General features: G+C 37.9%; 2 protein-coding genes across 5 annotated transcripts in view; both read right to left on the bottom strand.

Moving 5' to 3' along the window:
- Positions 1 to 42: 42 nt before the first annotated feature.
- On the bottom strand, positions 43 to 4,580 carry LOC115234648 (proteoglycan 4-like). Its single transcript, XM_029805867.1, has one exon. The coding sequence runs from the start codon at positions 1,590 to 1,592 to the stop codon at positions 891 to 893; it is 702 nt and encodes a 233-aa protein (XP_029661727.1). The 5' UTR covers positions 1,593 to 4,580; the 3' UTR covers positions 43 to 890.
- A 22-nt stretch (positions 4,581 to 4,602) lies between these two features.
- The window catches only part of LOC115234646 (microtubule-associated protein tau), a 46,536-nt gene continuing 35,443 nt past the window's right edge, over positions 4,603 to 15,695 (bottom strand). The window contains exons 1-9 of one of the 4 annotated variants that reach the window (XM_029805862.1): positions 13,359 to 13,701; positions 9,445 to 12,031; positions 9,001 to 9,035; positions 8,726 to 8,885; positions 8,229 to 8,437; positions 7,874 to 8,059; positions 6,923 to 6,964; positions 6,027 to 6,188; positions 4,603 to 5,065 (exon numbers count right to left, since the gene is read on the bottom strand). In XM_029805862.1, coding sequence (XP_029661722.1) covers positions 4,982 to 5,065; positions 6,027 to 6,188; positions 6,923 to 6,964; positions 7,874 to 8,059; positions 8,229 to 8,437; positions 8,726 to 8,885; positions 9,001 to 9,035; positions 9,445 to 12,031; positions 13,359 to 13,421 — 3,528 coding nt within the window. In that variant the 5' untranslated portion in view covers positions 13,422 to 13,701 and the 3' untranslated portion in view covers positions 4,603 to 4,981. Of the gene's footprint in view, positions 5,066 to 6,026; positions 6,189 to 6,922; positions 6,965 to 7,873; positions 8,060 to 8,228; positions 8,438 to 8,721; positions 8,886 to 9,000; positions 9,036 to 9,444; positions 12,032 to 13,358; positions 13,793 to 15,695 lie in introns of those variants that run through there. The other 3 variants (XM_029805864.1, XM_029805863.1, XR_003883946.1) reach the window with 3 other exon arrangements.

Below are 15,695 nucleotides of genomic sequence, written 5' to 3'. Positions count from 1 at the left end.
AGTTGCACGATATTAAGCATAGAAGTTATTGGTTCATAAACAAATTGTTAAGGATATTTTATAAAAAAATTTATAATCAAAAAATATTTTTTTGAGAATTATTCATATATACTACTGATTTTTATTAAAAATAAAATAATAAATGAATATTAGAAATATTTGTGACATAAAAATAATATCGCGTTAATAATTAACAAAGGTCAGTGATATATCTATCTGGCACTTTTGTTTCCAACACCCGTTAAAAGTTAATCTTCCATACGGTGGAAGATACGGGGTTGGAAAAATTAACGATTTAGTTGGGAAAATATAAGACTTGCAAAGAAGATCAAGTCCTTATTCCGTTTTGCCATGAATTATCAGTTTACTTTCGAATCGAATCTATTAATATTTGATTAAGAGATTATTTCTCTCTTTCTCTCTATGATAGAAAAATTTACTTTTTTAAACTTTTATATTAGAATTATATTAGTCAATAAAAAGAAAACATCTACTCTGGCAAGTATAATTTTTTACTGATTTTCTACTGTTATTTGTTCTCTAAATTATTACTTTTTGCACTCACTTTCATAAAATGTACAAGATGCTCCAAGCATCCTTGCATTTGCTTTTATATACGAGATACGAGTTTATGAGTTAATTTGAAGTAATTTTTTTCTGAATATAAAAATATTGAGACGTCAATAGATTTTATATTTACGAGAGATTAAGTTCTAGAACTATAAACAAATAAAAATATTTTACTTTAAAAAAGTTGTGACAAAAACTCAGATTTTTTTAAAGAAAAATCGATTTCCAATGGATCGAAAAAAGCGGCAGAAAGAAAATGCGAGTTATCTGAGATATCTTGTGCTAACATAAGTGCTAGAAAGCCTGTCGTATTTTTTATTCTAATACGCCATTCGGGCAGCTTTCGAGGATGGTTCGATCAGTTTGGGTAAAGTAATTTTCGAGTGAGTTTCGGGAGCTGCTGGACTTGCTTCTTGTGGTATCGGCGAAGATGCGAGTTTCGGAAGACGCAACTCTCTGGGCGACGGGCTTTTTCTCGGTGTGCCGGAAGATGTTTTGCTAGGTGTGCCGGGAGACGTTTTGCTAGGTGTGCCGGGAGACGTCTTACTAGGTGTGCCGGGAGACGTCTTGCTAGATGTGCCGGGAGACGTTTTGCCCGGTGTACCGGGGGATGTTTTTCTAGGAGTGTTGGGGGAGGACTTATCGTTGGCGGATTTAACGCGCAAGCTGCTGGGTGGACGCGGGGCGGTTGGCGAGCGACCCTTCGGTGTGTTTCTGTCATTCGTCGCATCTGGCGAGGGTGTTTTGGATGCTCGTCCGTTCGCGAGGGTTAGACCCTCCGTCTCTTGCACGAGTTGCCTTCTGGGCGTTGTGGATTCCGGAGATTTGGCCAAACCGCTTCTAACGGCTCGGGGTGTTACAATGGACGAGGGTGATGTGACGCCACGTGCTTTGGTCGGCGTGGAGGGTGGCGGTTGAGGCTGGAGTATCTCATTGTCGCCCATTTTTGAATCGTTTGGAAAGTGGCGATCATTCACGGGAGTCTCAGGCTGGAATTGTGACGATAATTTATTTTTAAACATTCGATAAGTGGAAAACACAATGCACTTGGATAATTTAATGTATTCGGATGCATCTAGTAATGTACATTGATTATTCAGTGAGCTCTAATACTGGATGCATCCCTCTTGTTACCAAAAATTACATAGTGTGTGCAGACTGACCTCTTGACTGGCAGGCGGTGAGTGATGGCGATGCTTTTGCAGACCTTGGAGGTGAATTGTGAGGGTGATTCACACGCTGTGCGTATTATCCTTTTAAAGTGGTAAGTTTTCTAAAATACGTCTAAATAGACATTGGTAAGGAAGGATTGAGGATTTTCGTGATTGCTGGTACCGTTCGTGCCAAACTTCAGCAAGGATTAGTTTTAGGATCGTGTCTATATCGATATTAAATCTTCGCGATGTAAATCTCTCTTGCACGAAGTAATTAATTTTGAAAGAACTGACAGGTTCTGCAAAGTTGAATTTCTCATCTTTGAAACGGTAATTAAATCTGAGCTTATTATGTCCTAAATGCACACACAATATGAGAAAAGAAATATGTTATAAAAGACTTCATTAGAAGATATGTATTCTTTTATCTCTTTTTCTGTATTATTATAATACACACAAAGAGTATTAAATTTAATTCTAAAAATAAAGACTAATTTCATAAATGATATAAATGTCCGCTAGTCAGTTTTAATTAATTTATTTTTTTTTAAGAACTTTTGTCGCGGGACATTACAAATTAAAGAATCTATGGACAACTTTGATGGAACCTTTTTAATAAAATATGGACAAAAGTCTTACTCCTGGATGTTACCCATCGCGTGACGACGATTATACGTATTTTTATATGTATGTTTTATATCTGGCAATAGACATTTGCGGCTAAATTGCATTCTACATACTGCGGCTAAATTGCATTCTACATATATTTTTTTTATAAAGATAAAAGGGGACGCAGCCATTTGTTTAACGAGATCGGAGGATGCGTTCGGCGGGAGCGTTGAGAAATAAAGAACGAAAATGTAAATTTAAAAACAAAAATATTATTATAATACCTCTCCAGCAATCATAGTCCAGGATACGCTGGATAATTGTTACACTATTGCGTTCGTACGAAGTGGTAACTCGTGACAATTACGACAATTAATTTAATGTTAATTATCATTATGTCTCCGTGAAGTGTCGCACAATATGTTAATTGAATCAAATAGTATCTCTTAATAATTCATGTGGAAGCAATATAGTGTAAATAATGTGTTATACATATCTCTCTTTCTTTCCTTCTCTCTTTCTAGCAACGTGTAAATTGTACGAGGTACCTAAAGGTAGTAGTGACGTAAGTGAGAGATTTCTATTTTTGGCGTGATCTCGCGCGACTCGGACATTTTTCATCATCGATCTCTCTTCTCCGTCGACGTACACTCATCATTATCATTCCCCAGATGCTTACGCATCAGGGGTGTTACGTTATATATTCGTAGAGGGTGTAACGGGATAGCGTATGTATCGATTACGTATCTACAATAAGGTTTACACGAATATTTCGTATATTCTGTCGTCTCTCTACAAGCGCAATCTGTAATCAGCCCCGTGTATTTAGACGGGTGTCTCGCGCGGATTCGACGCGATTCACCCGCGTGTTAAACGCGGCTCCTTCTCTATCTTCTGGCACTTTTCCTTTTACCCGAAACTCTAACTCAATCTCTCTCGGCCGCGTTGCACCGAATTAATTTTAATTAACTTGATAACTCCGCGTGAAAAGCTCCGTGCGATACAGATTTCGCGATCCCCCTCTTTATCGTAACCGCGGCCGTAATGTAGATAGAGCGGAAAAGCTACAGAGTTATTTAACGATTAATGGACTATTAGTGCAACGCGTTGGCTCTCTCGTGATCCATTCTACGTCGATCGAGATTGCTGTCTGTGTTGTAGTCTCTCGTCTCTTCAGAAATCATCAGATCGATCACGTCGAACGAAAATTATATCTTGCGGTAACTACGCACCGTCGTTCGCGATTCAATTATCCGATGTCGCTGCATGACGGTGAAATACGACATATATAATGCGTGATACCGAGGCGCATTGGTTGTTAAGACTTCCTCACGTGAAAATTAATATATGTTTTTTTTTTCTAAAACGTCTATTTCCCTTAAGAGGACGTGCACGTGATGGTACTTTTCCTACGTTAACAATGACGCACGAATTTGTGATTGTTGTACTTTCATTTTTTATTTACGTGTAAAGAAATAAATAAGAGACTATAGCGATATCGTGAATTAAATAAAATGAGAATAAAAAATAAAACAGTATCATACCCGCTATATATTAGATACCGTCAGCGATACTGTAAATTGAATAACAAAGATTCAAGATGACATTATATTCGCGTTTTTCGTATGATAAGAAATTTGAATTTGTTTATATAGTTTGACTCGTTTTACGTCGATACGTTTCTTATTCTTATCGTGTATTATTGATTTAACTTCTTAAGCGATTATACCGTACTATGCGTGATCCATTGCAATAGATTATGAATGTATCATTGCAGCCTGATATACGTGATAATAGTAAACTCGTGATGCATCGTAATATCAGTTTTTTATGGCACACAAATGCGTATCAAAAATCGATAACTTGCAAATATTCGTATTTACGTAGTAACGGCGGACGCATAAAAGAGACGTCGGTATTAACGATTAAGAAAATCGCAAGAAGGAGCTGTATGACAAGAATTTAACGCTCGACAGAGAAAGCCATTACTTAAGAAAAATAAAGAGTTTGCATGTGAAAATTGTTTTTTAAATCTCCCTTTTTTCCTTTACTGCTATATATTAATAAAAATTCTTTTCAGTCATTTTTCGCATCTCTTGCGTGTTTCATGATTTACGTATTTACGTAATAAAAGAGATGTTATTATGTATGATACGATAAATATATTACGAAGATATATTATGTGTGTGTGTGTGTATTATAGAATATTTCTTTTTTTTATCATGACTTATTCATTTGTTTTTTTTTTTTTTTTCTAAAGATTTTTTTTTCATGACTTTTTTATTTTTTTTTTTTTTTTTTTTTCTAAAGACCACTAAAAGTTGCTGCAAATGCAGGATAAGATGCACACTTGGAATTCGCGCTCGACTTAACAACAAATCAATGCGATAACGTATATTGCTTTGTTCGTTGATTAAGTTCGCCCGTCGCGAAAAATTCCGTCACTCGCGGGTAGACGAGAGATATCGATCGCAATGCTCCATTTTACCGAGGAGTTCCGTGCGCCGTTTTGTCTCAATATCGCTCTCGATCAGGCGCGTGCGAGGACCGCGCTCGTTCGTCCTCTAAAGGGGGTTGAATAGGTAAACATGATTAATCGTATGCAAATGATATAGTTAAAGCGGGTCTATCGGCCGACTTTTCGTGACCTAGCATTCCTGGTTCAGGTTCTCGTCCGAGGCTGGCAGGCCATTCTTGCCGGAGTTGGTGATCGCGCCGGAGGGCACGGGGCTCTGCGGGCACAAGACATCAGGATTAAGCCTGCAGCATCCTTACGAATTGTGTAAATTGACTAGATAAATATCCCTCTTTTAATCCCATCGTAGATAATCTAATCCCGTCAATATTGTCATTAAACATTATTCTAATAATTCAATTAGATAATGTTTCAACAATGTGTGCCGTTTTATTTCATGCGGCTTATCCTGATTAATGCGCATTAGTCGATTTAGGATCGATTTTTTTGACATTAATTAATTTTAATCGTAATTTATCAACTGGTTCTGCACAGTCTTTTCTTTTCTGTCTTGTTAAAAATAAAATTTAGAGAGTTAACTAACAGATAGTAGTTGTTCTACAGTTAATCTTGCTCATTTTTGCGGCGCAGATAATCTGCTTTATGAAGATTGTAATTTCACGATAGGCGCACTTTTGCGAAGGTAACAACCAGTAGAAATAGTATCAGTAGAATGTAATTTTAAAAATAAGAGAGAAAGGCATTGAAGAAAGCGTTATACATTCGTATTCCTGTAAGAATGGATGCAAAAATCAGCCTAATCAGTGGACGATTTTGTCCTTTCGCAAAATAAAATTTGTAACTAAAGTGAATCAATAAACTCTAATTCCTAAAATAGCTAAATATCCTACAAACTCTATGTTTCGCGAATATTGTTTTATTTACATATTTATTTTTGTGACATATTATTTATCTATAGGTGTAGGTCCATGATATTGAGCGTGTGCTGTATTGCGAAGACGCATGCAACGCGTGTTTAAGCAACGTGATGCACAAATGTTATATGCGAAAAATCTCGAGAAGCAATATCATCTTATTGAACTAGAATTTTTCATTATCGCGATGTGTTCCACCAAAAATTGTGAAAAGAACACGTCGGAGCGTCCGTCGCGTGCAAAAGTCGGAAAGAATTTTGTGACAAAATTATTCTCAAGACTTTTTATATTTTGCACACATACCTGAGATCCGCTACCGTTCAAGCTTTCCACGTTGGAACTCGTTTGCCGAAGATAGTCTCTATCGTTGAAAATCTTTTTTTCGCCACCGCCCGGCTTATGCTTCACATTGTCCATTGAACCGATCTTACTTTCGGCCTTGATATCTATTTTTTGCGTCGGGATCTGAAAGAAGGTACGACACGCCATATTATTTGTCCGTTGATAAAATCCTATTTAATAAGCGATTAGAGGAGACAGTGGAAATAAAAAAAAAAAGCTGAAAAATAAGAGATTTTTTACATTTTTGTTTTTCAAATAGTCGAACAAACAGTAATATAATATATTTCTTTTTCATTTACGATATATTTGCTGGCTCAATATAATTAAGAATGGGTTAAAAGCGCGATATATGTATATAACAGAAAGTAAATGATATTGAACTGAAGAGTCTAAAATCTAAATATATAAATTTGGAAACATGCAAAAACATGCTTAAATTTTCCATCCAATGTATACATTTTACTTACGTCTATATCCAGCGATATAGATAGAACTTTACCGATTGCAAAGTAATGATAAGCACATTTTCGTATCTCGTAAATCGTGGAAGTAAACTGGCCGCGATCTATTACACTGATTATAAATAGCGATTTCCAGGGAAGATTATTGACGTACGCGATATATGCAGACGCGTTTTTATTTAATCGTGTTTGTTTTTTTACGTGTATTGATTTTACCTCCACGATTTCGCGATGAAATACAAGAAATTAATTTTTGGCCTTTCAAGATGTCACAATCAGACGAAGGCCAGACCAGATGGATGAAAACACGGGATGAAGAAAAAGATATAGAAAGCGACACATTTATGGTATGCATAATTCGTACACTATTCCGTTAGCTGTGTATAACGTACTTACGTCGTTCTTCGTTTCCTGCGGTGTCTTAGGTGGAGTCGCAGACTGAACACCAAAAAATAACAATGACTTGTTAATAATGACAAGAGACGACACATGCATACGAATTAGTACAATTCAGTACAAGTCATTTTGTAGCTTCCAATGGCAATATTTTTTGATTCGAACTTTAAAGTCATCAACGAATTCATATGCGATAGAATCGACAAACCATATATTATTCTTGGTCTAGAAATTTGGACGCTTGTAAAGTAAAATTAATAAATTCCAAGTTGTGTGTGGATCATTGGATTATTCAACCTGAAAACTTATTAACTTCGCTTTAAAGTATGAATTGTCCGCATATCCGAAATAGCATTCCGCATGCAATTCATTCAATGAAATTTAAATAATGTATTACTGAATAATTATCTTAGATGCTTTTGTGGCATAATGAACGAAGCGAGCATTGCATTTGTAATGGATTCTATTCCAATGAAGCCATCTGCAATTAATGAAGAAGTAATATTTGCGTAAATATAAGAATTTATATGCAATGATCTATAGTAATAAACAGCAGCTGTATTACTCCTCCGTCCAGATAATTATAAAATATGTACTAACGGTAAAAATATTAATTAAAATGTAAATGTAAAGGCATACATATAACTGCATGCGTTAAGTTACTAATGATTATTTCCAAACTTAATTGTTTTTAAATATGATGCAAAAATGATATGGTTACATGCTAATATTATTAATTAAAGCATAAAAATAAAAGATGATAATGCTTTATATTTCAACTAGGGATCTCGATTAAAGGATTCTTACTAAACGATTCTTTGCATAAGAACGTATCATAAAAAAATAAGAAAGTGATTAATATATTTGGTTATATAACTGGTTGCAATAAACATTGGTTTTTAAACTACAGATTGTAAATACGTAATCAAATTCTCGAGCAGTGGGTCTCACCTTAACGGCGCCGCCACCAGGAATATGTTTCGCATTTTCTTTGGATCCGACTTTAGGTTTCGCCTTGTCTTTGAAATCGAGTTTTACCGTCTCGATTTTCTTGTCACCACCGCCTGGCTTGTAAGTTGCATTTTCCAAGGAGCCGACCTTGGGCTTAGCATTCCATTGAAGTTTTACTTGAGAGATCTACGATTGAAAAATTTGACGATAGTTATAGTCAATATCTTCTCAATGTATTGTATAATACTTCTAAACGTATGTCAATAAGAAAAAAAAACAAAGATATTTTAATAAAAAAGTATATATTATTGTTAATAAATTAATTAATTTAATAATGATTTCGAAAGGGATGAACCTTTTTGTCGCCACCGCTAGGCATGTATTTATCATTCTTCGCGGCGATTTTCGGTTGCGCTTTGCTGAAGTCCAGCTTCCTGTTCTCTATCTTCACCTTGCCGCCGCCCGGTTTATAACTCGCGTTGTCCAGAGAACCGATTTTCGATCGCACAGTCTTCAGATTCGGGGAAGGCGCAGCGCCAACTTGAACTTTGTTCATCGGTACTTCTGTATGATTAGAAGATACACGGTTATTGGAACAGATGTTACGTTAGTGAAGTAAAGTTTGACTTTTTAAATATTTTTCTTACTCTAATTCTTTCTAGGGCATTCAGTCCAATTTCTCAGCGATGTAAAAGAGATGCGATTATATTTATATAAAACCAGGACTATACGTCGGAATTATTAGGCTATTAATCAAACGTCTTACTGTGTCGAGATGGCGTGACATAAGATTTTGCTCACATGAGATATAGGTCAGTCCGTTGTTAAATTAACGAAACAAAAACTACTTACTTTTTTTCTCCTGGGCAGTTGACGAAGGCGTGTCGGGAGTTCGCGGTAATGATTTAACAGATTTGCTAGGTGATTTCGTAGGCGATCCAGCCGTCGATCTCTTGTCGCTTTCTTTAGATCTTTTGGTTGGCGATTCTGCTACTCCATTTGCAGTCGATGCCTATTTGGAATAATTTGAAAATTCGTCGTGAAAGAAAATAATACTTTTGATATGTCGTATGATATATAAGAATTGTGGAAAAAGGCAGAGAATAAGTGTAACGTAAGATATTTACCGCATTAGCTTGCGATTCGCTGCCATTTTGAATCGCTGTGGAAAGAAAAATAATATATTAATACATCGCAATGATTAATTGGAGGCATGCATACGACAGAGCTGTGTCGCACCGAAGCAAAATCTCGATAATCTCGAATACAGAAGTAGTAGTAATCAATAAAGTTGTAATAATCAAGTTTCTTATAAATCAATTTGTTTCAAATACGTATATTATAGAAATATAGAAATATAGTTTCTTGTATAAAATTAATTTTATAGTGAAATCTATATATCGTATATTTTAATATTAAATTTGCCGAATTAAAAGACGGAAAAATAGTGCGCTTGAATTTTTCTTAACGAGTAAATACAGACAAATCGAACGAACTGATGTTCGCGAAGCGAACGAATTAATGTTTCGTATTCATGTTTCGCCTTTTATTCCGCGCGTAAACACAAGAACCTTTTTTCTTCGGAGACTTTTTCTCGTCGTCCGGTTTCGCCGGTGTTTGCGGATGTGGAGTTTTGGTCGTTGGAGCGGTAGACTTCGACGGAGATGTTGCAGTCAGGATCGGTTCCGTGTCCGCTATTTCTACCGATTTCTTGACGGTGGTTTCGACAAAGGACGTTTTCTTTTTCTTCTCAGCCTCTGTCTGTTTTGCGGGTGATTTCGGAGACTTCGACAATCGAGGGCTACCGCCGGAAGATAACGACCTTTGTTCCCCGTTATCGAAGCCCTTCACGCCTTCAGGCGATCTTGGCGAGATTACTGACCCCGCTATCGATAATTTACCTTGACCCTCCGGTATCGTAGGTGATCTCGGTGATTTCGGTGACGACTTGCCGTCTTTGCCGATCGCTGAGTTAGGCGAACGCAAGGTAGACGAGGCCGGTCTGCTGGACTCTCTCACTTGTAGAGTATCTTTGCCAGATTTGTCGTGCTGTGGATTCTCAATGGAAGTTTCGCCATCACTCGATTCTATTCCGGCTGGCGTGCTCGAGCGCGACTTGTCGGACACCTTTGTCGGGGTTAGATGCGGTTCTTTCTCCGCATTTGGAGATGGTGCCAGTTGAGCAGCTGGAGTACTCGCGCGCGAATACTTATCCGGCGTTTTCGATTCTTGTTCCGCGTTTCCAGGCGGCTCCGATCCGGCTGGAGTATTTGCGCGCGACTTATCCGGCGTCTTTATAGGCGCTTTTGATTCTTGTTCCGCATTTCCAAGCAGCTGCGATTCGGCTGGAGTATTCGCGCGCGACTTATCCGGCGTCTTGATAGGCGCTTTTGATTCTTGTTCCGCATTTCCAAGCAGCTGCGATTCGGCTGGAGTATTCGCGCGCGACTTATCCGGCGTTTTGATAGGCGTTTTTGATTCTTGTTCCACATTTCCAAGCAGCTGCGGTTCGGCTGGAGTATTCGCGCGCGACTTATCCGGTGTCTTGATCGGTGTTTTTGATTCTTGTTCCGCATTTCCAAGCAGCTGCGATTCGGCTGGGGTATTCGCGCGCGACTTATCCGGCGTCTTCATCGGCGTTTTTGATTCTTGTTCCGCATTTCCAAGCAGCTGCAATTCGGCTGGGGTATTCGCGCGCGACTTATCCGGCGTCTTGATCAACGTTTTCGATTCCTGTTCCGCATTTCCGTGAGGCTCCAATCCTGCCGGAGTGCTGGAACGCGACTTATCGGGAGTTTTATTCTGCTCCGCGTTTTCGGGTGCGTCCAGGTGCGCCGGGGTGCTGGAACGTGACATGTCCGAGGTCCTGGATGGAGTCCTCGATATTGCCTGTTCTGCGTTCTGAGGCGTGTCCAGATAAGATGGTGTGATAGAACGCGAATTGTCGGAAGATTTTGGAGGAGTCTTCAAGCTCTGTTCAATGTTCCCGAATGCATTATCGTTATACGGACTGCTTGGCTTTTGAATTTCTTCAATTTCTTCAATTAGTTCGGATGGCAACATACCGCTCGGTGGTCGAGATGTTTTATTATTCATTAAGTCGTCGACGAGCAGTACATTTACTTCATCTCTTGTAAAATCTTCCGTCAAATTCTCGACAATATCAATCTCTTTACTTGATGGGGGTCTGCTAAAGAGTTTTTCGTCTTTTCTTTCTTCTTTATCATCATTTACTGCAGAGGAAGGTCTGCTTTGAGAAATTATCGATGCCGTATCCTCAGCAAATTCTTTCGATATTTTATCATGATATTTACTCGGTTTTTCGATAGTGGCCGTTCCTGGTCGGATCATGGGTTTTGTTGGGATTGAGGGTGACTTAGAGCCGTTTACCAGTCCCTCGGGAACACCATCCTGATTGTGTCGCAGTGACTTCTCGTTATCCATCACGACATCGTCATCGTCGTCATTTTCACCGTTTTCATGGACGTCAGACTTCTTTCTCTGTAGATAACTCTCTGGTTTATCAACGTTGGTCTCGTTTATATCCGCCATTTTTTCGATGACAATGCGCGGTCGTGTCGGCTGCTTGATCTCCTCGTTTGACGAAAGATGCTGTCGTTGCAGGCTCAGCAATGAGTCATTTCTCAGTAACTGCCTGGGGAAAACGGATTCTTGACTAGGTCGTCGCGGCCCGTTTTCGGGCGCGATATCAGGTCGTTGAAATCGCGGATCGTTGCTGCCTCGCTGCTGCTGCTGCTGTTGTTGCTGCTGTTGCACCTGATACACCTGCTGATTACCGGCGAAGGGTGGTCGTTGACCTCCTGCACCTTGCGGTGGGGGACCGCGGATCCCCGGGGAGTACACGAAACGTTGATTCGAGGGATACAGCGGATTCTGCGGAGACAGTTGACCGGGTTGCAGTGACCTTGGAGGGAAGGAGCTCCCTGGTGGTCTCGGCGGACCGTAAGGTCTATGCTGTACGAATTGACCCGAGGCCGGCGACGGACCTAAGGAAGAACGACTGTCCAATCGGCGTAATGGTTGTCCCGGTCGAGGTGCGCCTATGGGACCATTATTTATCGAATTTCTGGGAGACGGTGGCGGACCTTGCGGTCTCGCCTGAAAGCCTTGCGGTGGTGAAAGAACGTTTGGCTTCACCTGCGGAAGAATAGCTCGTGTCGCGTATACTTGCACAAGAACATGTGCTCGACGGTGATTTGCTATGATAAATCAATTTTATAAAGAACCGATGAGCTTGTAGAGATAGTTCTGATGCATTTGCGCTATATCTTAAGTCAATAAAGTTCGTTTTTAATTCTAGAATTACAATTGTACGAGAATCCACATCATACTATTTTGTTCAAAGACAGATATGGAGTATTTAATTTTCATGAATACAATTAATTTAATTCATGAAATTAAATTTTTTAATTTAATTTCATGAATGCGAATAAACTTATGAGTATAATTATTCTTGGTTTCCTATTTACGTTTTATGTGTGTTGCTAATATTATTTTTTTTCATTAGACAGATTTATGAATAAGCTATACTATTTTAACTCTCGAAATTTTGATATATTATGTATATATAAATACCATACCCCGTTGTTTTTTGGCATCGAAAACATGCTCGCAACGTGATTATAATCCGATTTTTAATCTCGAACAATATCGCCACATGAAGAAACGAAACTGAAGGTTATCAGTGCAACATAGTAAATTGCGATCGACAGTATTAACCCTGACCTTAGGCCCATCGATCTTTTTGTCGCGTTACGATTCGAATTGCAAACTGCATTGTGTACAGACATTTGCTTAATTCCCTGTGTTATCCGAACCGTTAACTTACGACACGGGTCTACCGTTGACTTTCTCGGCGTTATTTTGCATAACGCGTCTGAACAACGTTAAACATCCTTCGCTGTCATCATCGTATTTTCAATTCAATTTAGTTAATTTATAACATGTGACATTTCGTGTTGCGAGCTAATCCGCACAAAGATAACATCGTATTTTGTACGATGATAACAATGTAGAAATCGCGCAAAAGAGGGACTAGAGAGAGACACCGATGGCAGTCGAAATTTGTGATAGTGGCCCTGAGTTTATCGATCTTTTGATAAAATGCGGGTTGGTGACGTCTCGCCGTGCCGTTTCTACCGTGCCTGCCACCGTTTTACTTTCGGCTCGTCGTTATGGGATCGAGCCACGAATGACTATCGTTTCGAGCGACGCTCTACATAGAGCACGTTACGTTAGCAGGCAAACTTCTCGTTATCCTCTCAGACAAGTTGCAATTTTCTTCACCGTATTGTGATTGAGCGATTTATAATTATAAACGGTTACACCGGTAGATATAGAGAATGTAATAAAAATATAATCTAAGCACACGCGTCTTATCATCGTAGCGGCAGATCTTTTTATTGTTAATGATTATCGAATTCGATCTATTGATATATAACATCTTGTCGTTTTCGTTGCTTACCATATTTTCTTCATGACCCGGAGCAGATTGGGCCATACTGTTCGCGGTTTCTTGCGAATCCATACTGATTTTTCCCTTGTGTACTCTTATGGAATATATCTCGACTCGCCTCAATATGGTTCCCCGTAAACCTGTTGCGTAAACATGTGACCAACTGCTCTTTATAAAGGTGCGCCTGATGCGCGCATAAACCAAGCGATCGACATCAATGCACCGCTACATAGTGAATGAATGTTGCAGCGTGTCGGATAACGTGACAACGAAGACTATCCTTATTGTGTGCCTTGTACATATTACTGGAGACACTGTACGCGTGATAAAAGCAGCGAGAGAAATATCGAACGTATGTTGGAAGAAAATATATTTTGCACCAAAAGGGAGCGGACTAATGGAAAGTACCCTCAATATAAAATTTCATGTCAAATAATAATTTTGCGTTTATTTTAGTTAATATATTATGAGTAAATTAAAATACATGTAGACAAATAGATTATATTATTTTATATAATAATATTTTATCGTATACAAATTGTGCAAAATGTTTGATGCCATTTAACGAAAAAATTAATTATTTTTTAATATAAAATAATAACAGAATATAAATATTAGTTATAATAATAGATTAATAAAATTTATCGATATAAAATTTTTATTAGAAACTAATGAGAAAAGATTATATAATACATTCTCTCTGCTATTGTATAATACATTCTATTTAGATTTTATCAGTTCGTTATTCCAGAGGAATTCCTGGAATATATGAGAGACAATATTTTTTTGCATATATATTTGTATATCATAATATAAGAATAATATCGAGAAAATTCTGGACGTTTAAGTACTATGAATAATTCATGGTCGAAATATGATATACTTGATAGTTCTATTAGTGCCTACTTTAATATGATCCTACAATGCGTGCAATGACAGTAACCTTCAATTATAAATTACCACGCGCTCTACGTGCCGAACAGGTATTACGTGTGTCGATCATAAGATTACAGTAATCAAACCGAGAACAATTACCAACAGTGTTTTACAAGCAAATATTCTACTAGTGAATATATAGATAGAGGTGTGCATTTAATTAGAGTATGCGTTTAATTAGATCATTCAATTTAACATTATAATAACAATATTAAGATAAAATATATATATATCGAACGATGAAAGTATGGAAATATATTTAGATTTATTTAAAACTCTGAAACGGAAAATATTTTGTTTGTTGTCCTTTGCTTCTTGATATTTGTTAAAAATTTGCGAAATATGCGGAACCGGCCGAAATCAGCTTTGTACTTAAAAACACTACAGTATTAAGGTATTAATGGCACAGCTACGATCGCGACAACCAAAATATCGAAATAAGAATATGTCTTATATAAAATTTTATCACACATATTAGAAAGAAAAATAGAATCCGAATAGGAATCTTTCGGACGTTGACTTTTGCTAACAAGTTCGAATGTTTGGGTTGTATGGTGCATCGCAGTTATCTGCGTACGATCATAAAGCCTGTTATGCTGAGTTTAAGGAGTGGGCAAAAGTGGCTTAAAATTGAATGTAAACGAGGGAAGACACGCGAACGATCATAATAGTGTCGAATAGCGAAACAGATCGTATTGTTGTAGGTCGCTGGCAATTCACCTTGAAAAATAACGTCACAAAATTATCGTGAAACGAGAAGTCTGTGTTCTACTATAACTAAACGAGCAACGTTCCTAAATTCCCAACAATTGGACGGGCCTAACGATCACCTTTTCCAATTATCGGGTCGAAAATGCATTGATCTTATTCATTTTTTTAGAATGTTGCAATTTACTCTGATCGCCCATTAATCATTGTGCTATAACATCATCGTACAATGTTAGTCTTGAATTTGCATTTGGACTTGGCATTGTAGTCCAGTAAAATAGTATCAAAAACACCGAATATCTACAAAACGGATAGACAAGCCAATTTTTTGAGGGTGAGTAGAAGGTCATAGGAGATGCCCGAATTCACAAAGTTCCAACAAAATTTCCCTGTGCGTCGGCGGCCATCTTCAAAATAGGGGTAAGTTTGGATATCTCGGCTCCTATTGGTCGAATCTTTTTCCTTTTTTTTAGTTTTGTAGGAAAAAGTATTTGCTACAACTTTTGTTTGAAAATTTTTTTAATAGCTGTCAAGGAAAGAAAGTTACAACCAAAAAAATGCCGTCAATTTGGGGTTGAACATTTTTATTGACAATTATATTGCCCCCTGTTAGTTTTATCAAAAAAATGTTCAAATAAAACTTGTAGAGGACTCACTTCTCTACAATTTTCGTATATCCGCTTTTGCGGTGACTCAAAAAAT

The sequence above is a fragment of the Formica exsecta genome, unplaced genomic scaffold (genome assembly GCF_003651465.1).
Source record: "Formica exsecta isolate Colony F162 unplaced genomic scaffold, ASM365146v1 scaffold201, whole genome shotgun sequence".
NCBI lineage: Eukaryota > Metazoa > Arthropoda > Insecta > Hymenoptera > Formicidae > Formica > Formica exsecta.
This window is presented reverse-complemented; position numbering and strand designations above follow the sequence as displayed.

Coding starts and splice junctions, on each gene's coding strand:
- LOC115234648 (XM_029805867.1), bottom strand. CDS start 1,592: ATGTTTAAAAATAAATTATCGTCACAATTCCAGCCTGAGACTCCCGTG.